Source organism: Leptonotus elevatus, chromosome 1, assembly GCF_054856555.1.
Source record: "Leptonotus elevatus isolate MCC_2025b chromosome 1, RoL_Lele_1.0, whole genome shotgun sequence".
Taxonomy (NCBI): Eukaryota; Metazoa; Chordata; class Actinopteri; order Syngnathiformes; family Syngnathidae; genus Leptonotus; species Leptonotus elevatus.
The window spans coordinates 2,955,029-2,975,212 of NC_141239.1; the positions used below are offsets into that span (position 1 = coordinate 2,955,029).

General features: G+C 39.5%; 3 protein-coding genes across 3 annotated transcripts in view; all 3 read right to left on the reverse strand.

The window, feature by feature from the left end:
- Positions 1-15,324, reverse strand: part of LOC147180349 (uncharacterized) — a 39,015-nt gene extending 23,691 nt beyond the window's left edge. The window contains exon 1 of the mRNA XM_086071133.1: positions 15,269-15,324. Within this exon, the coding sequence (XP_085927259.1) occupies positions 15,269-15,272 (4 nt within the window). The 5' untranslated portion in view covers positions 15,273-15,324. The remainder of the gene's footprint in view (positions 1-15,268) is intronic.
- LOC147180351 (uncharacterized) lies at positions 4,585-7,425 on the reverse strand. Its single transcript, XM_086076722.1, has 2 exons — positions 7,395-7,425; positions 4,585-5,817 (listed from the first exon to the last, which is right to left on the reverse strand). Exons 1-2 carry the CDS (start codon positions 7,423-7,425, stop codon positions 4,598-4,600), a joined length of 1,251 nt encoding a protein of 416 aa, XP_085932848.1. The 3' UTR covers positions 4,585-4,597.
- Positions 13,569-15,186, reverse strand: LOC147180352 (uncharacterized). Its single transcript, XM_086076757.1, has 2 exons — positions 15,164-15,186; positions 13,569-15,054 (listed from the first exon to the last, which is right to left on the reverse strand). Exons 1-2 carry the CDS (start codon positions 15,184-15,186, stop codon positions 13,569-13,571), a joined length of 1,509 nt encoding a protein of 502 aa, XP_085932883.1.
- Positions 15,325-20,184: the final 4,860 nt, after the last annotated feature.

The following is a 20,184-nucleotide window of genomic DNA, read 5'->3' on the forward strand; positions in this document are numbered from 1 at the left end:
CTTGATCCAGTTGGAGGTGTTGAATGACAACCGTTTGGGTATTGTTAGAGTAGACAATATTAAGTATTGTACTCTTTGCGTGTTCAATTAACTGAATGGTGAGATTCTGGTGAAGAAGTCCCTTTGCAAAGGTAAATAATTATCAGAAGCTTCTGAGGACAAAAAGCTGATGACACTGAAGCCGTGTTCTATCAGGTTGTCTGTCTCGTCCCCCGTGGGGCATCAATACTTATTCAGAAAAGTGGGAGACTAGAAGTCTCCTCCCATCAGCCCACAACACACCCGGCCACAACTCAGTATAAACAAGAGAATCCCCCTTCTCCTTCCATCAGCAAGTTCAGCAAGTTCCCATAGCTATAAATCAGATTAGAGAAAAACAATCATACATCAGCCTGTCTCTTTCGGAAGAGACAGGCACCAGACACACACTCCCTTATTTTCTCAGGAGTGTGAGACACATAAGAATGCTATTCATTGAGCCATACTGAGTTAACTAAATCCAAAAAGGCTAAAATATAAATTGAAACTGAAAAACAATGTTAATAACTTAACAGTATCTCCTTGGAGAAGTACAGTTGCGCACTGAGCGACTAAGGTGCTAAAACAGATGGTGAAAGACCACCGTCATAACATTACTAAATTAATGACAGTGGTAGCCAGGGAACAGGTACTTGCAGTGGCAAAGACGGTGGAACAATCATCGGCGTCGCACAGGTATGATATATTCACAGGATTATCACCCTTTGTACGAAAGGTAACGACTCCTCCATTGATTGTATTTATTGTGGTATTATGTGCGATATCTTTACTCAATGTATGTACTTGCTTCTATGTAAAACAGGTCAAACGCGCCATGGATGACAAATTAACTAGAACACTTTTGGAATAAGGGGACGATATTTTGTAATAACATGGATGGATAATATCTATGGGAAACAAACACTTTCCATACTGGTCAATTATGGGAGGGTCATTAAACGACAAAACTATAACAGGGGTATGGGTCTATAATGAACCCATTTTTGATTTGGACAAATGTGCTAGGACCAATGCGTTATCTGAAAATATTTTGAGGTTTCATGAGTCCAGGGGGTGGGTGGAATGAAGGGAAAATAACAATGGTTTGATATGTCCTCATGTAACCTCTTATATAAGGATATGTTGTTGTCCTGAACTGTTGTACGAATCCAGGTGCCCAACAATTTGTAAATAAAGGGCGGAATCAGCCTGGGAGTGAATACCTTGTTTATACTACAGCCTTCCCTGCTTCGCAAACATGTTTTCAAGAGTTTCTGGGAGAGGGCTTGGACAGCCCGGTTTCTCACGCTCACAACTTTTTGCTAACGAATAAAAGACGGAGCGGCACACGGTCCGGACGGAGTCCGCTGTGGAACACGTACGATTGCCCAGCCGTTGTTGCAGCTCGCTTCACCCGGACCGTAGGCTCCCCGGTCTAGTGTCAAGGTAAGCGCTGATGATGATCATATTATGCTGCTTAACGTTCTAGTGTATTGATTGCTGTTTGCGGGGAATAAAAGGTACAATCATTCGAGCAAAGCACAGGCATTGATGACTGTCTGCGGGGAATAAAACTTACAATTATTCTAGCACAGTATAAAAGTGTTTATTGCTGTTTGCGGGTAATAAAAGGCACAGTTATTCTAGCAAAGCATATTGTGATGTCTCCTCTCCTGATCTGAAGCCAGCCATTTATGCATTCATATATTCTATTGTGTGTGTGTGTGTTATGAATAAAGTTTTGATTGATTGATTGCTTGAAGGATATATCATATTCTATATATAACAAATGTAACTTTCAGGCACGATATGTGTGGTGCATTAACATGGCTTTGTGGCTACAAGATGCGGCTTCTGCTTTTAAGCTTAGCACATAGAGTCAAGTTAACGTATTCAAATTGTATTTTGTTGTTGTTGTAAAACTCACTTCAAAGAGTTATTCACATTTGATCATATGTTATCAATTGAAAACGTATTGATGTGTGAAAACGTAGTATGCACTTAAGTTACAATAACATAATGGCTGGAATTATTTTACTGTGTACAGTAATGAGGACTGCATTTTGATATTTTTAACGCTATATAGTAGTCCTAGTGCTAAGCAAGGGAGAGTAAGAAGTGTACAAACCTGCTGTGTGTAGCACAAGTCGAGGCTCCTCGTAAACATCGTCCAGCTGTTGAAGATGTTGCTCGTTCTCTTCTTCTCCTCCAAAGAATTCCTCCTCGTACTTTGGTGCCGTTTTTGCAAACATTTTAGCACAATAATGCCAACAAAGTCACACTTGATCTCTTCTAGACGACGTGTTATGTGCTTCTCTTTGCTAGCAGCTAGCGAGCTAAGATGAGCTAAGCTAAGCTAAGTAGGGCGAGAAGCATCAACGCGCACCGAAACGAGTTCATTCACACGATGAGATTTGATCAATGGTGTCGTAGTCCATCAAAGTAGGGATTAACGTCCTGTTTGGAGGTTGTAGTCGGTTCAGCACGGAATCGAAAAGAATGATTTAGCGGAGGGCGTCTGGTTACGTGAAGAAACGAAAGTAGACCTGCGTCGGAAGTCAGGCAGGCCACGCCCCCGCTGCGATATGATTGGCTGCTGGAGATTGTCGGCTTGGGAGCAAGCACTGTCATCAAGTCAGCAACAGATGTCGCCATTTTTGCTGCAGTTACAAAGACATAAAACTGCGAGGTCTCATTTCTCCCTTTTTCAGTCTGTTGTTCCCGATATGTAAAGTTTAAATTGGATTTATTGTGGTGAATGTGCAGATTAAAAATTTGCCATCAAGATGAACAAGCATTTTGAGGTACCATAAACTGAACATTTATTATCAGGGATGCGATTTAACCATCAAATGTTATGAGTTTAATTTATTGCTCTAGTACTGGCATTAGCTAGTAGCAAACATTTGATGCAGTATCTGATATATTACTGATATACGCAATATTTGTACTTTTGGCCAGTTTTGTCATCTGTGGCTTTCACAAATTCCTGCTGCAAGGTTTGAATGCAACACTTACCTTCTAATAAAGGTTAGTGATGACACGCCATTGCACTTCGAGTCGAGCACACTTATCATATCTTACGCTCCCCTAATGCTCAGAAGTACAAATGTATTGCATTTGCATTGTACTGTTTGTTTACTTAATGTGGTCATTTTTAAACAAATCCAATCCACTTTATGCCAAAAGCACATTTTATAAACAAGTGTTTCCAAAGTGCTGCACATTGAGATCCAAATACACATGAAATCTAGTAAAAACCAACAATAATTTTAAAAAAGTCAATAAGTTACTAAAATACAATAAGTAAAATAAAGGAATAAATACAATAAAAATATATTTAAACCCCCCCAAAAATAATAATAAAAATGAAATAATATTAAAATTAAATAAAAAACCACGCGGACCACACAATTCATGCTGAACTAAAAGCCAAGGAATAAAAGTGGGTCTTAAGCAGAGACTTAAAACACTCCGAACGTGGCCATACTGCACATCTGGCTTTGTGTGTCCCTGAAGGTATTTTCCACGCTAATTTGGGAAAATGGCAAGGTGGCTTTTTCTTCTATATTTTATTTCTATTTCATACACAAGGCAACTCAACACCTACAAACGTCAACAAACACAACCGTTAACGACATTCGGAAGCAAAGCAGAGAAAACAAAAGTAGCTTACAATATTACTAAAGCATACATTGGCGTTTAAACACATTAAAAGAAAACTTTAAAAACATTTCATATTCATAGTTTATAGTTTGAGTAGCTTTGAAAGCATTACGTTTACACTTTTAAGTAAAGCTGGAGTTGATTCTTCTTAAGTCTTCTGAAACCCTCATATCTATGAACGTAATGAACGTGAATACTTTTGACAGGGCCAGGCAGCTTTGAATAGTGTTTTGTCCTTAAAAAATAAAATCTCCACTTTAAAAAAACTGCATTGTATGTTTATTTGGATTATCTTTGATTTTGACATTTGTTTGATGATTTTAATCATTCAAGTGGGAAAACTGCAATAAAAGTGAGAATTTGAGAGGAGGGCAAATACTTTTTCACTGCAAAAGATATCCGACATGATTTGAGGTCATTGTCGTAGCCGCTGACACTTGGAACTGGAGCAATGTTCAAGATAAACGCAATATTAACCTGAATGCCGTCTTTAGACGAGTGGAGGCACATACAACATATTGTTAAGAACATTTTGGGTTGACTTCCCCTTTAAGTTTTGTTGCTGCAACATTTTGGGTTCTGGGGGGCTCCATGCAAGATATCAGCTCGTGGGGTCTCAATCAATATGAAAAAGGTCGAGATCAGCGAAGGACGACACGAGAGGAGCTGGTTAATGATCTCCCTCAACAAAATGCAATTTTTTTCCCCCCCATGTCCTTCTTTCAATTTTTTTCTGATATTCTGTCTATCACTGTTAAAATAAAGTTGCCATAAAAATCAAAGACTTATTAATTTCTAAGTCTGAACATTTTTTTAAATAAGCAGGATCACTTATTTCCTCCCTCTCTATTTTATTCAAAATCATTTACACTTTTACAGCACACCAAACTCACTCCCTTCATTTTTTTAAGCTTTAAAGATCGCTGCTTTTCTCACCAGCACACTTGTGTGTCTCAACAAGCTTTTTACTAGAGAATCTTTTAGCACAAACATTGCAACTAAATGGTTTCTTCCCAGCATGTGTTCTTGAGTGTATTTTTAATTTTCCCTTGTCAGAGAAGCTTTGGCCACAGTCTGGGCAGGAAAAAGGTTTTTCTCCAGTGTGGGTTCTTGTGTGTTTTGTTAAAGTTCCCTTGTCAGAGAAGCTTTTGCCACAGTCTGAGCAGGAAAAAGGTTTCTCTCCAGTGTGTGTACTTGTATGTTTTGTTAAACTGGACTTCTGAGAGAAGCTTTTGATGCAGTCTGGGCAGGAAAAAGGTTTTTCTCCAGTGTGTGTTCTTTTGTGTATTGTTAAAGTACTCTTGTCAGAGAAGCTTTTGCCACAGTCTGAGCAGGTAAATGGTTTTTCTCCAGTGTGTCTTCTTGTGTGTTTTGTTAAATCTGACTTTAGTGAGAAGTGTTTGCCGCAGTCTGAGCAGGAAAAAGGTTTTTCTCCGGTGTGTTTTCTCGTGTGGCTTGTTAAATGTGACTTATGAGAAAAGCTTTTGCCACAGTCTAAACAGGAAAAAGGTTTTTCTCCAGTGTGTGTTCTTTTGTGTATTTTTAAATTTCCCTTGTGAGAGAAGCTTTTGCCACAGTCTGGGCAGGCAAAAGCTTTTTCTCCAGTGTGGGTTCTTGTGTGTTTTGTTAAATTTCCCTTCTGAGAGAAGCTTTTGCCGCAGTCTGAGCAAGAAAAAGGTATTTCTCCAGTGTGTTTTCTCAGGTGAACTTTCAAATTCCATTTTGAACTGAATGTTTTCGCACACTGAGAACATTTGCAGCGGTTGTTGTCAGCATGATCACCTTTAGCGTATTCATCATTGTCAGTGTCAGTAGACTGTGACCTTATGTCATCACTTTGTGCTAGTGATGATCCCCATTGGTCTGCATCACCTTCTGTCTCCATGTGTTGAGGAGTTGAGCTGCTTGGAGGCTCCGCCCCTCTGTCCTCCTCACTCTCACCCATGACTTCATCTTTACTCTTAAAAGGGGCAAAGGTCAGTGGTGTCTTGGTGACATCATCCTCAAACTCCTCCTCTTTGACGAAAAGGGGCTTTTCTTCCTCTTTGATGTAAGGATGCTCTTCTTCCTCCTGTTTCACATGAGGAGACTTCACCACCTGTTCCTCAGGACGAAGACATTTCTCACCAACGTCTGCGGGACACAAGAAGGCAAACATACATTTGGTCTAGTAAAGTCAAATCTCAAGCGCGCCTTGATGTTGTGTATTATTGTTTCTAACCGGCCGCTAAGTGGTCTCGACGAAACGGCCTAAATGTGCACATTTGTTTTATTCATAACCGCTTGTAAATGTCGCCAAACATTCACGGCAAATCTGAGTGAGACATTGCACGCCAAAATAACGTTTGTGGGAGATTTGCCGGTTAGGGCAAAAATAACCGTTGCCTAAACAATCACAAACTAACGCTACAACATAGTCTCTGTAGTAACGTTATGCGACTTTTCCTTATGGTAAAACGTTATGGCACTTTTCCACATATTGAAATAGTTCTCAAATGTGTAAGAGACATGTCTGTATTTTTCTTTTCTTCTGCTGCCATGGCCAGTCGCTTCCATTCACAACATTAGCACATGGCTACCATGACAGAAACCACTGCCCCTTCGAGAGAGAAGGGTGTGGCCTAGACATGGCCTGGTGCAGCTATTTACATAAAAGTGACACAACCCTAAAACAGGCTGTTTTGAACAGAGTGGCTGATTGAGGGACAGCAAAAATATTAGATCCAAAGTCAATTTTGATGAATGCATGTCACAGACATGTCTTTTACACATTTAAGAAGTATTTTAGAATGTTGAAAGAATAATATGAGACCCTTAAAAGCAACCCTTCCAACCCTGGTTATAAGTCTGCACTTCTTCACGTAATCATGACATGTCGCTAGCAGAGAATGCTAGTAGTAGCACGAAAACAAAACGCCGAAGTTGGAAGCGTTGACGCGCGACGATGGTCACGTCATAAAGCCTCACCGGCTAGCGATGCTAACGCTGGAAAACGCGGAGCACAATCGGACGATAGAGAGTACCCCGAGTCCAATGCATATTCATCGGAGGAGCGGGTGAAAAAAACACATCGGCCTATCTTTAGACCTTATGTCATTACTTTGTGCTTGCGGTGGTCGCCAGTGGTTTGCATCACCTTCTGTCGTCATGTGTTGAGGAGTTGAGTTGCTGCTTGGAAGCTCCGCCCCTCTGTCCTCCTCACACTCGCCCTTGACGTCATCTTCACTCTTTAAAGGGGCGAAGATCAGTGGTGACTTGGTGACATCATCCTCAACCTCCTCCTCTTTAACAAAAAGTTTTTTTTTCTCCTCTTTGATGTAAGGATGCTCCTCCTCCTTTTTAACATGAGGAGACTTCACTTCCTGTTCGTCAGGACGAAGATATTCCTCACGGACGTCTGCAAGACACAAGAAGACAAGCGTGAGTTGATGTGTATTATTGTTTCGACAGCAGCCCCTTGACTTGGGTCTATCGCACACGGTACGATGCATCAGAAACCCAAACCGAACCGGACCACTGGGGGGGGCACCGTCAGAGCTGAATTGACTTTTAAGGCGTGCCAATCTCATCTCTCAAAGCCCAGAGAGTCAATTTGCCCAGAGAGTCAATATAATATAATATAATATAATATAATATAATATAATATAATATAATATAATATATCTCCAAATAAATCGAGGTTTTAAACAAATATCCTCCACATGTCTTACCTGCCCCCTCTGTGATTTTATTCTTGACCATTTAAAAAACTACAACTGGCACTTGATACAGTTGCCCCAATGACAACAAAAAACATAGACCCAAGGTCCATGGATCCAAGGAGAAATGAGGAAGTAAAGAACCTTAAACGTAGTTGCAGGGCGGCGGAGAGGAGATAGAAAAAAAAAATCAGCAAATATTCATTGAGCAACCAAAAAAATCAACAATTATTCTTAAGATTGTGTTTCACAAACGCTCTCCATCTAACCTGGCTGAGCTGGAGCTGTTTTGCAAGGAGGAATCGGCAAACATTTCAGCCTCCCGACGGGACAAACCCCAAAAGACTTGAAGCTGTAATTGCCCTAATTTTCAGGGGGGGATTGTACAACAAGTTTGTTAATAAAATCTACATTTTGTTCCACTTCATGATTGTGTGCTACTTTGTGTTCATCGTTCAGATACAATTTCAATAAATACATTTGTTTTTGTGGTCGTAACGTGGCAAAATGTTGAAAAACGAGTACACTCACGGCGTCCTTTCAGTGCTACAGCCTTCGCTCGCCTTTGGAACAGTCTGCCGGAGGAACTCAGGGCCCCAAAGAACGTTCAAGATTTTAAGAGCAGGCTCAAGACAAGTTTTTTAAATGTAGATTTTAGTTAATATTAATGTACCTTTCTTTATATTTTAATGTAGTTACTTTTGCTTCGATCTTATCTAACTATATATATAACTGTGTATATATATATATAAATATATATCAATCTGGAACTTCACTCGACAGATCCATCTGGGAAAGGAGTGACTTGCTGTACAATACTTCGAGTCGATTGGACGATGATGCATCTTTGCACGCTTGTTTGAACCAATCAAGGCAACGGATGAAAATGTCTTCTCATCTTAGGGAGGGGGCGGGAGAAGCACAAACATCTTTACCAGATAAAAATGCACGAAGCGTCTCTCGCTGTTCAAATTCAACAAGAAAACGGCGAGTAATTCTGCGAGAACAGAATTAATTGCAGCGTCCATTCATCGGTTAGGTTTGTTCCCCCCCGCCATCCGCGCTTATTGGTTTCATCCTGCTCTAAACAACACCTGATTGATCCGACCTAAAAAAATGTTGGCTGCAAGCCTGCAAACGTATCAGCGGGCGCAGTACAAGATGCATCCTCCGGAGTTTGTGAACTCACAAATACCGCGAGAATTCAGCTTGCTGGCACGGTTGCTCTGCCCCGGTAGCATTGGTTAGCTGCAGCTGTTTGGGTGCTGTCCCATGTGGCCCGGGGGAGGGTTGGGCATTCCATCCATACCTCCGCCCTAGTGGTTGTGAGTGGTATGCTGCTCTCGGTGCAGATGGCTCCCCGAGTGATGTCTCCTCTCCTGATTTGAAGCCAGCCGTTTATGCATTCATATATTCTATTGTGTGTGTGTTATGAATAAAGTTTTGATTGATTGATTGCTTGAAGGATATATCATATTCTATATATAACAAATGTAACTTTCAGGCACGATATGTGTGGTGCATTAACATGGCTTTGGGGCTACAAGATGCGGCTTCTACTTTTAAGCTTAGCACATAGAGTCAAGTTAACGTATTCAAATTGTATTTTGTTGTTGTTGTAAAACTCACTTCAACGAGTTATTCACCTTTGATCATATGTTATCAATTGAAAACGTATTGATGTGTGAAAACGTAGTAGGCACTTAAGTTACAATAACATAATGGCTGGAATTATTTTACTGTGTACAGTAATGAGGACTGCATTTTGACATTTTTAACGCTATATAGTAGTCCTAGTGCTAAGCAAGGGAGAGTAAGAAGTGTACAAACCTGCTGTGTGTAGCACAAGTCGAGGCTCCTCGTAAACATCGTCCAGCTGTTGAAGATGTTGCTCGTTCTCTTCTTCTCCTCCAAAGAATTCCTCCTCGTACTTTGGTGCCGTTTTTGCAAACATTTTAGCACAATAATGCCAACAAAGTCACACTTGATCTCTTCTTGACCACGTGTTACGTGCTTCTCTTTGCTAGCGGCTAGCGAGCTAAGCTAAGCTAAGCTAAGTAGGGCGAGAAGCATCAACGCGCACCGAAACGAGTTCATTCACACGCTGAGATTTGATCAATGGTGTCGTAGACCTTCAAAGTAGTGATTAACGTCCTGTTTGGAGGTTGTAGTCGGTTCAGCACGGAATCGAAAATAAGGATTTAGCGGAGGGCGTCTGGTTACGTGAAGAAACAAAAGTCGATGTGCGTCCGAAGTCAGGCAGGACACGCCCCCGCTGCGATATGATTGGCTGCTGGAGATTGTCGGCTTGGGAGCAAGCACTGTCATCAAGTCATCGACAGATGTCGCCATTTTTGCTGCAGTTAGAAAGACATAAAACTGCGAGGTCTCATTTCTCCCTTTTTCAGTGTGTTGTTCCCGATATGTAAAGTTTAAATTAGATTTATTGTGGTGAATGTGCAGATTAAAAAATTGCCATCAAGATGAACAAGCATTTTGAGGTACCGTAAACTGAATTGGATGGATGGATGTGTTTGGGCGCTATAAAACTTTAGTTTCCTCTATTTTAATATCTATCACTGTATTTGCTGCTTTGGTAACAACATGCGGGTGTTGCTGTATTTCATGTATTCGTTCCCTTTGCCAAATAATTATTACCACTGCTATAGAAAAACAGGACATACAAAATAAGTCTTCTTATATGATGATTGAGTCTATCGCTCCCCAAAAGGAGCCCACTGTTGCAACATCCGACGAAGAGGACGAAGATCCCGCTGGAATTTTTTTAATGAAATGTTTATCTGTTTGTTGTGCCCGACTGAGGGAATGCTGACATTTTGTTGTTTCAATTTAATTATAACTGTTTCGATGTAGTCATAACTATTAACTTACTCAGTAAAGCTTGACGAGTGTGCTAAATGTAACGGAACGTTTGAAGATTCTTTCTTCTTCTTATCTGAGGAAGAGAATGTATTAAAAAGGTTTCCTGTGTAAAGCTGTTTTTGATCTGTGGATGTGTCTGTGCTGTCACAATTTATGCTCATGTTTAAAGGACCTTGTCTGGTTCCACATCAATGGGCCAGTATCTGGGTTTAAACTTAATGTGTTTTAATGATATGCTGTAAAAATGTAAAAGTCTTATCTGCTTCCTTCTGTCGTCATATGTATTGAACGAACTCAGGACTGGGAGAAAAGGGGGGGGGGGCTTAAAGAAGTGGGGGCTGTTTCCTGTGCAGGGGTGAAGGAGGCGTTGTAATACTTTTTCAAGATAGTATAAGAATACTGGGAGTCCGCTGAAAGGACACGCAAGCAAGGAGCAGTTTGTGCTTTTATAAACCCGCTGTGTCCAGAATATTCTGCAAAATAAATCCTTCGAAGGAAACCTGATTCACCGATCTCCAGTCTAATTTCTGATCTACGAACACGCGGAAAACATAAGGATCGTTTTCCATCACAGTCCATCATAGTGATGTGCGTCCGGAATCGAAAAGAATGATTTAGCAGAGGGCGTCTGGTTACGTGAAGAAACGAAAGTAGATCTGCGTCGGAAGTCAGGCAGGACACGCCCCCGCTATGATATGATTGGCTGCTGGAAATTGTCGGCTTCAGAGCAAGCACCGTCATCAACAGATGTCGCCATTTTTGCTGCAGTAAGAAAGACATAAAACTGCGTGGTCTCGTTATTCCCCTTTTCAGTGTTTTGTTCCCGATATGTAAAGTTTAAATGCATGTTTAAATTGGACTTATGTGTGAATGTGCAGTTTAAAATTTTGCCATTAAGATGAACAAGCATTTTGAGGTACCGTTAACTGAACGTATATTATCAGGGATGCGATTTAACCATCAAATGTTATGAGTTTAATTTATTGCTCTATGTAATAGCTAGTGTTAGAAGAACATCTTTGTCTTCCGCGTGTTCGTTCTCTTTCGGGTAGAGAAAATGTTGATTTTCTGAATACAGACTGGAGATCGGTGAACAGGTCCTTCGAAGGAATTATTTTACAGAATATTCCGGTCACTTATAAATGACAGACAAATGGCTGCTTCTCATCACAAGTGCCCAGATTATAGACACTTACAACATTCTTATACTATCTTGAAAGGCGGTACCACAACGACCCCCCCCCCCCCCAGCCCAGCCCAGCCCAGCCCAGCCATTTTAAGGACATCATCCAATACACACTGACTTCAACCACAGACACTGGCCCATTGATGTGGAAATATAGTAGGTCTCAGACCTGACTTCACCTTGCATAAGATAAGACTTACAAAGAAATCATACTAACACATTGACTTCAACCACAGACAAATGGTCCATTGTTGTGGAAATAGAGGAGGCCCCCAGACATCATTTAAACACTCACCAAGCTCTACTGGGGAAATTAAAACAGTTATGACTAAACTAAAACAGTTATAACTAAATCAAAACAGTTATAACTAAATCTGGGCAGAAGACCCTCAACACTAGCAATGTACTGGCATTCGCTTGTATCAAACATTTGATGCAGTATCTGATATATTACTGATATATGCAATATTTGTACTTTTGGCCAGTTTTCTCATCTGTGGCTTTCACAAATTCCTGCTGCAAGGTTTGAATGCAACACTTACCTTCTAATAAAGGTTAGTGATGACACGCCATTGCACTTCGAGTCGAGCACACTTATCATATCTTACGCTCCCCTAATGCTCAGAAGTACAAATGTATTGCATTTGCATTGTACTGCCGGTTTACGTAACGTGATCACTTTTAATCTAATCCAATCCGCTTTGTCTATAGCACATTTTATAAACAAGTGTTTCCAAAGTGCTGCTCATTGAGATCCACATACTATCATACATACACATGAAATCTAGTAAAAACCAACATTTTTTTTTTTTAAACAGCCAATAAATTACTAAAATACAATAAGTAAAATAAAGGAATAAATACAATAAAAAATATATTTAAACCCCCCCAAAAATAATAATAAAAATGAAATAATAATCAAATTAAATAAAAAAACCACGCGGACCACACAATTCATGCTGAACTAAAAGCCAAGGAATAAAAGTGGGTCTTAAGCCGAGACTTAAAACACTCCGAACGTGGCCATACTGCACATCTGGCTTTGTGTGTCCCTGAAGGTATTTTCCACGCTAATTTGGGAAAATGGCAAGGTGGCTTTTTCTTCTATATTTTATTTCTATTTCATACACAAGGCAACTCAATGTGCTTCACATAAGCAAATACACAACACCTACAAACGTCAACAAACACAACCGTTAACGACATTCGGAAGCAAAGCAGAGAAAACAAAAGTAGCTTACAATATTACTAAAGCATACATTGGCGTTTAAACACATTAAAAGAAAACTTTAAAAACATTTCATATTCATAGTTTATAGTTTGAGTAGCTTTGAAAGCATTACGTTTACACTTTTAAGTAAAGCTGGAGTTGATTCTTCTTAAGTCTTCTGAAACCCTCATATCTATGAACGTAATGAACGTGAATACTTTTGACAGGGCCAGGCAGCTTTGAATAGTGTTTTGTCCTTGAAAAATAAAATCTCCACTTATTATTATCTTTGATATTGACATTTGTTTGATGATTTTAATCATTCAAGTGGGCAAACTGTGCAATAAAAGTGAGAATTTGAGAGGAGGGCAAATACTTTTTCACTGCAAAAGATATCCGACATGATTTGAGGTCATTGTCGTAGCCGCTGACACTTGGAACTGGAGCAATGTTCAAGATAAACGCAATATTAACCTGAATGCCGTCTTTAGACTAGTGGAGGCACATACAACATATTGTTAAGAACATTTTGGGTTGACTTCCCCTTTAAGTTTTGTTGCTGCAACATTTTGGGTTCTGGGGGGCTCCATGCAAGATATCAGCTCGTGGGGTCTTAATCAATATGAAAAAGGTCGAGATCAGCGAAGGACGACACGAGAGGAGCTGGTTAATGATCTCCCTCAACAAAATGCTCACCCCCCCCCCCGCGTCATGCTTTCAAATTTTTTCTGATATTCTGTCTATCACTGTTAAAATAAAGTTGCCATAAAAATCAAAGACTTATTAATTTCTAAGTCTGAACATTTTTTAAATAAGCAGGATCACTTATTTCCTCCCTCTCTATTTTATTCAAAATCATTTACACTTTTACAGCACACCAGACTCACTCCCTTCATTTTTTTAAGCTTTAAAGATCGCTGCTTTTCTCACCAGCACACTTGTGTGTCTCAACAAGCTTTTTACTAGAGAATCTTTTAGCACAAACACTGCAACTAAATGGTTTCTTCCCAGCATGTGTTCTTGAGTGGCTTTTTAAATTTCCCTTGTCAGAGAAGCTTTTTCCGCAGTCTGAACAGGAAAAAGGTTTCTCTCCAGTGTGGGTTCTTGTGTGTACTGTTAAATTTCTCTTGTCACAGAAGCTTTTGCCGCAGTCTGAACAGGAAAAAGGTTTCTCTCCAGTGTGCTTTTTTGTGTGGCTTGTTAAATTTGACTTATGAAAAAAGCTTTTGCCACAGTCTGAGCAGGAAAAAGGTTTTTCTCCGGTGTGTGTTCTTTTGTGTATTGTTAAAGTACTCTTGTCATTGAAGCTTTTGACACAGTCTGGGCAGGCAAAAGGTTTTTCTCCGGTGTGTTTTCTCATGTGGCTTGTTAAATTTGACTTATGAAAAAAGCTTTTGCCACAGTCTGAGCAAGAAAAAGGTTTTTCTCCAGTGTGGGTTATTTTGTGTATTTTTAAATTTCCTTTGTGAGAGAAGCTTTTGCCACAGTCTGGGCAGGCAAAAGCTTTTTCTCCAGTGTGGGTTATTTTGTGGTTTCTTAATGCACTATTGTTAGTGAAGCTTTTGCCGCAGTCTGAACAGGAATAAGGTTTCTCTCCGGTGTGTGTTCTTTTGTGTATTGTTAAAGTACTCTTTTCATTGAAGCTTTTGCCGCAGTCTGAACAGGAAAAAGGTTTCTCTCCAGTGTGTGTTCTTTTGTGTATTGTTAAAGTACTCTTGTTTTTGAAGCTTTTGCCGCAGTCTGAACAGGAAAAAGTTTTCTCTCCAGTGTGTTTTCTTGTGTGTTTTGTTAAACCGGACTTCTGAGAGAAGCTTTTGCTGCAGTCTGAGCAGGAAAAAGGTTTTTCTCCAGTGTGTGTTCTTTTGTGTATTGTTAAAGTACTCTTGTCAGAGAAGCTTTTGCCACAGTCTGAGCAGGAAAAAGGTTTCTCTCCAGTGTGTTTTCTTGTGTGTTTTGTTAAAGTACTCTTGTCAGAGAAGCTTTTGCCACAGTCTGAGCAGGAAAAAGGTTTTTCTCCAGTGTGTGTACTTGTATGTCTTGTTAAAGTACTCTTGTCAGAGAAGCTTTTGCCACAGTCTGAGCAGGAAAAAGGTTTTTCTCCAGTGTGTGTACTTGTATGTCTTGTTAAATTTCCCTTGTGAGAGAAGCTTTTGCTACAGTCTGGGCAAGAAAAAGGTTTTTCTCCAGTGTGTGTTATTTTGTGTATTTTTAAAGTTCCCTTTTCATAGAAGCTTTTGCCACAGTCTGGGCAAGAAAAAGGTTTTTCTCCAGTGTGGGTTCTTGTGTGTTTTGTTAAAATTCCTTTCTGAGAGAAGCTTTTGCCGCAGTCTGAGCAAGAAAAAGGTTTTTCTCCAGTGTGTTTTCTCAGGTGAACTTTCAAATTCCATTTTGAACTGAATGTTTTCGCACACTGAGAACATTTGCAGTGGTTGTTGTCAGCATGATCACCTTTAGCGTATTCATCATCGTCAGTGTCAGCAGACTGTGACCTTATGTCATCACTTTGTGCTGGTGATGGCGCCCATTGGTCTGCATCACCTTCTGTCTCCATGTGTTGAGGAGTTGAGCTGCTCGGAGGCTCCGCCCCTCTGTCCTCCTCACTCTCACCCATGACTTCATCTTTACTCTTAAAAGGGGCAAAGGTCAGTGGTGAGTTGGTGACATCATCCTCAAACTCCTCCTCTTTGACGAAAAGGGGCTTTTCTTCCTCTTTGATGTAAGGATGCTCTTCTTCCTCCTGTTTCACATGAGGAGACTTCACCACCTGTTCCTCAGGACGAAGATATTTCTCACCAACGTCTGCGGGACACAAGAAGACAAACATACATTTGGTCGAGTTAAGTCAAATCTCTAGCGCGCCTTGATGTTGTGTATTATTGTTTCTAACCGGCCGCTAAGTGGTCTCGACGAAACGGCCTAAATGTGCACATTTGTTTTATTCATAACCGCTTGTAAATGTCGCCAAGCATTCACGGCAAATGTGAGACATTGCACGCCAAAATAACGTTTGTGGGAGATTTGCCGGTTACGGCAAAAATAACCGTTGCCTAAACAATCACAAACTAACGCTACAACATAGTCTCTGTAGTAACGTTATGCGACTTTTCCTTATGGTAAAACGTTATGCCACTTTTCCACATATTGAAATAGTTCTCAAATGTGTAAGAGACATGTCTGTATTTTTCTTTTCTTCTGCTGCCATGGCCAGTCGCTTCCATTCACAACATTAGCACATGGCTACTGTTAACATTGTTAACATTTTTTACTGTTTCAATTGATATTTTAACCGTTTTGAATTTAGTTATAGCTGTGTAGTAATAAGAAAACAGTTAATTCAAATGTTATTCGATGTATAGTGTCTTTGTTCCATTCCCTGGGAAAGGAATGTCTAATAAGGTTTCTGTTCTTATCTAAAGGAGTATATGTTTGAAAGTGCAAGCAGAGTTTCTGTCCATAAATTATCCGGTCCAAGAAGTGCCGGGACCAATTATTTTCCTACATCTGGAGTGGACTAAGATACGAGCTGAAGATTTATTATCTGTTTTTGTATTTCACTCTTCCCACAAGGACAGGAGACAGGAGGGGGAGACTATTTTCTGTAAACACTGTTTTTGTATAAGTTGGGATGAGCCCAGAAGGGGGGCACATTTAGGAACCGATTCTGATTCAGTAAGGATCCTTCATGGCATCAGAAATTTCTGAATAAAAATCTCTTGCAAGAAAACCTCTTCACCGATCTCAACTTTGAGTTTTATTTTAACACGCAAGAAAACAAAGAACATTTTCTATCACTACCATGACAGAAACCACTGCCCCTTCGAGAGAGAAGGGTGTGGCTTAGACATAGCCTGGTGCAGCTATTTACATAAAAGTGACACAACCCTAACACATTTGAAAAGCATTTTAGAATGTTGAAAGAATAATACGAAACCCTTAAAAGCAACCCTTCCAACCCTGGTTATAAGTCTGCACTTCTTCACGTAATCATGACATGTCGCTAGCAGAGAATGCTAGTAGTAGCACGAAAACAAAACAATCAATCCTGACTAAGGGTTTTAGGACAAATTCCTCTCAACATCGCTAATGGCATTAAAACGCTAATGCTATACCTACTAAACTGATGTGCCGCTGACATAAAACAACATGTAGTCAATTCCATTCCAGAAGCTGGCTGAGTAGCACAAGAAATAGTTTAAGATTTTATTGATTGTTCTAATAACTGTTTTTGCAGAGCAGCCAACTGTTATGGGTTGTCCGTATTTTTTCGCACTCTTGATTAGATGCACTCCTTATAGAAAGAGAAAAAGAGCAGACGGTGGTTAGATCATACTGAAGCGGCCGCGTATTGTTTGGCCAAGATAAACAATCTGCGGTGGTTATTTTCCCGTGACCGGTAACTCACCGCCTAGTTGATGTAAGTTTGTGATGCTTCGAGCCGCTGAACCATTTCAACAAAATGACTTCAGATTGATTCAGTGGTTCAGAACGCTTTGGGTTTCTCCATTTTCACTCAACTTTATTTTGAACATTTAAAAATGACAATAAAACAAAAGTTATTCCACAAAACAAGGATGAAATATAACTGTTTTCGCTCCCCATAAATAATAGTAATGACTTCCAAAGAAACTCATTTAACAAAGGAAAATACTTTCTGTTCGAAATGGAATAGGATGAAGCAACTGCTCATCTCGTCCTATCCCAATTATACCTCACTTATTACTTTAACTCATTATTCTTAAATGCCTTCACAAAAATTGTACTCAACCACTGTTTTTATTATTCCTCCCTAGTATATTTAGCAAAAATGATTTTGTTATACAATTTCTTAAATTGACAAATACTTGTACCCTTTTCAATGTTTTCCTCAAGACCATTCCACAAAACCACACCACAGATCGAAATGCACATACTTTTGAGTTTTGTGCCAGCATAATTTTGTTTAAATTTCAATTCCCCTCTCAAATAAAGTACATCATTTTTGTATGTTGCCGGGCAGCATATTATTATTTGCCCCATACATTATTTGTCCAGTTTTAAAATCTAACAGATCCCTAAACTAGTGTGCGCAATAAAAAAAAAAAAGCTTATTGGTGTATTCAAGGTACCTACCCTGCATGATTTATTATTCTCATGGCTTTTTTGCAGTGTGCATAATGATTGTATTGTAGTTTTGTAGAAATTACCCCAAACTTCTACACAGTAATATAAATGAACAATAGAAAATATACATTGTTTTCTCATTTAATGTGTCTGGTCTTTCCCAAAACTCCAACAGTGCGTGCTACCTTTGCCCTAACATGTTTTATATGGGATTTCCGGCAGATTTTGTCATCAAGAATCACACCCAGAAATGTATTTTCATAAACCCATTCAATTTGAACGTTATTAATCCTCAGTATTATTTGTGTATTTATTTTACGGTTGAACAACATCAGTTTGCTTTTACTCAAATTTAATGAAAGTTTGTTTAGGTCAAACCATGTTTAAGTTGATTTAATTCTTTGTTAGTGTTAGAGCACACTATATTTTTGTACTCTTTTACGTGTTCCAATAAATCCAAGTTGAGATTCTGGTGAAGAGGTTCATTCAGAAATTTCTGATAACACAATTGAAGTCACCCAAGCAGTGATCCGTCCCAAACTCGAGCACACGGCACATTTATTGAAAAACAGTGTTCACAGGAAATCGCCCCCCCCCCCCCCTCATCAAGTTCCCGTAGGTGCAAAATCAGATTAGACTTCGACAGCAGTATACCAGCTTGTCCTTGGACTTTCTTTGACCGAACAGAAAGTCCTACAAACTCTACTCCCTTAGATAATAGAAAAGAAACTTATTATTTTTCTCTTTCCCAGGCAAGAGAGAAAGATAAGAAAACAATCAAAAACATTATTCATCGAGCTATATTAAGTTAACATAATTACACCTACATCTACACAGTTATAACTAAATTCAAAACAGTAAAAATGTTAAAAGTAGCTACCTATCTGCTGCAGGCTGTCTCCAGAACAGAAAATGTTTGTCATCTGCAAATAGCACAAACTTTAAGATTTTCGAAACCATACAAATGTAGTTTATGTACATAGGAAAACATTTTGGTCGCATTTATCAATTGTGAATTCGAGATGAAGAATCTCAGGTAATTTTTTTAAAACAAGTGGCTAGTTTCCCTGAACGCGCTAACTACTAGCGCTAGCTAGCATGTTACAACGAAAACAACAACAACAACATTATTGTTGATTCATCACTTATTTTTGTACACTTTAGCAACAATTTCAACTTTTGGGCTGCTGGTAAAGAATAATAAGAGACCTTAAGGAGGGTATTTGGAGAGATCTCAAAATCGAACGTCTTGACCACAAATCTATTTTTAGCCAGAGCTAGCCACGGCTAGCGGCTCACATAGATCACAATCGCATAATGGTAAAAGCATTTTTACCATCTTACAATGACACTTACCTTAATCAAAATGGTTAGAACACACTTTGGTAGACTTTGTCGGTTGGAAATCCTTCCGAAGTATCTTTGTAATTCCGGACACTTCTTTGCCGTTCCCATTCGACATTCCATGGACCGGCACACAATGTTGGGCAAATGACGGCATGTGAATACTATTTAGAAGTTTCATTTCACATCTTTGTTCGCCCAATTATGCACCATTATGAAGCGGTGCGTGAAAATCCGGAACGAATGAACAAATGAATGAATCAAAGTAACTTGTAACTTGCGAGCGCTCAGCATTTGGTTGCGTTGTCTTGCTAGTCGTTTGCCCCACGAAAGGCCCGCTGGGTCGATAGGTGGGGGTCGGTGACGTCATGTGAATATTATGTATTAGATAGCTAATTTGTCAGCCAGTTGAGTGTAACTCCTTTAATTCCATATTTTTCAAGTTTCCTAACTAGTACATGATGATCTATTGTGTCAAATGCCTTTTTTAAATCTACAAATACTCCTGCTACATTTTTTGGGGGTCCAGAGAACTGGTTATTTCTTCCACGTGGACCTCTTTGGTCTCAATCCATATTGACCTGTAATTTATCAATTCATACTCTTCAATGAAATTATCTAGGCTATTTGCAAAAAAAATGTCTAAAATGTTTGAGAATTGAGAAAGTAGAGAGACCGGCCTTTAATTAGTGAATTGACTTCTGTCTCCCGCTTTGTAAATCGGGATGATCTTGGCAGTTTTCATTTGATCTGGGAATACACCCGATGACAAGGACAAATTACACATATAGGTTAATGGCTTTACAATTACATCAATTACTTTCTTAATCAAAAACATATCAATGTCGTTCCAGTCTGTGGAAATGTTGCCCTTGCATTTGCCAACAATATCAAGAATCTCTTTTTCAGTTGCAGGATTTAAAAACATTGAGCTGTGGTTGCTATCAATAAAGCTCCCGACCCTCCCCAACCCTTCTTCCGGCTGTAGGTTTGCAATTTGTTCTGCCAGTTTGGGCCCCACACTTACAAAAAAATCGATTAAACCCACATCATTCATATTATTTATGTTTTGCTATCCT

Excerpts from the sequence above, each read along its gene's own strand:
- LOC147180351 (XM_086076722.1), bottom strand. The coding sequence starts at position 7,425 with ATGGTCAAGAATAAAATCACAGAGGGGGCAG. Across the intron at positions 5,818-7,394 it reads TAAAATCACAGAGGGGGCAG|ACGTTGGTGAGAAATGTCTT; the intron begins GTAAGACATGTG and ends TGTGTCCCGCAG.
- LOC147180352 (XM_086076757.1), bottom strand. The coding sequence starts at position 15,186 with ATGGGCGCCATCACCAGCACAAA. Across the intron at positions 15,055-15,163 it reads GGCGCCATCACCAGCACAAA|TTCAAAATGGAATTTGAAAG; the intron begins GTGATGACATAA and ends GAAAACATTCAG.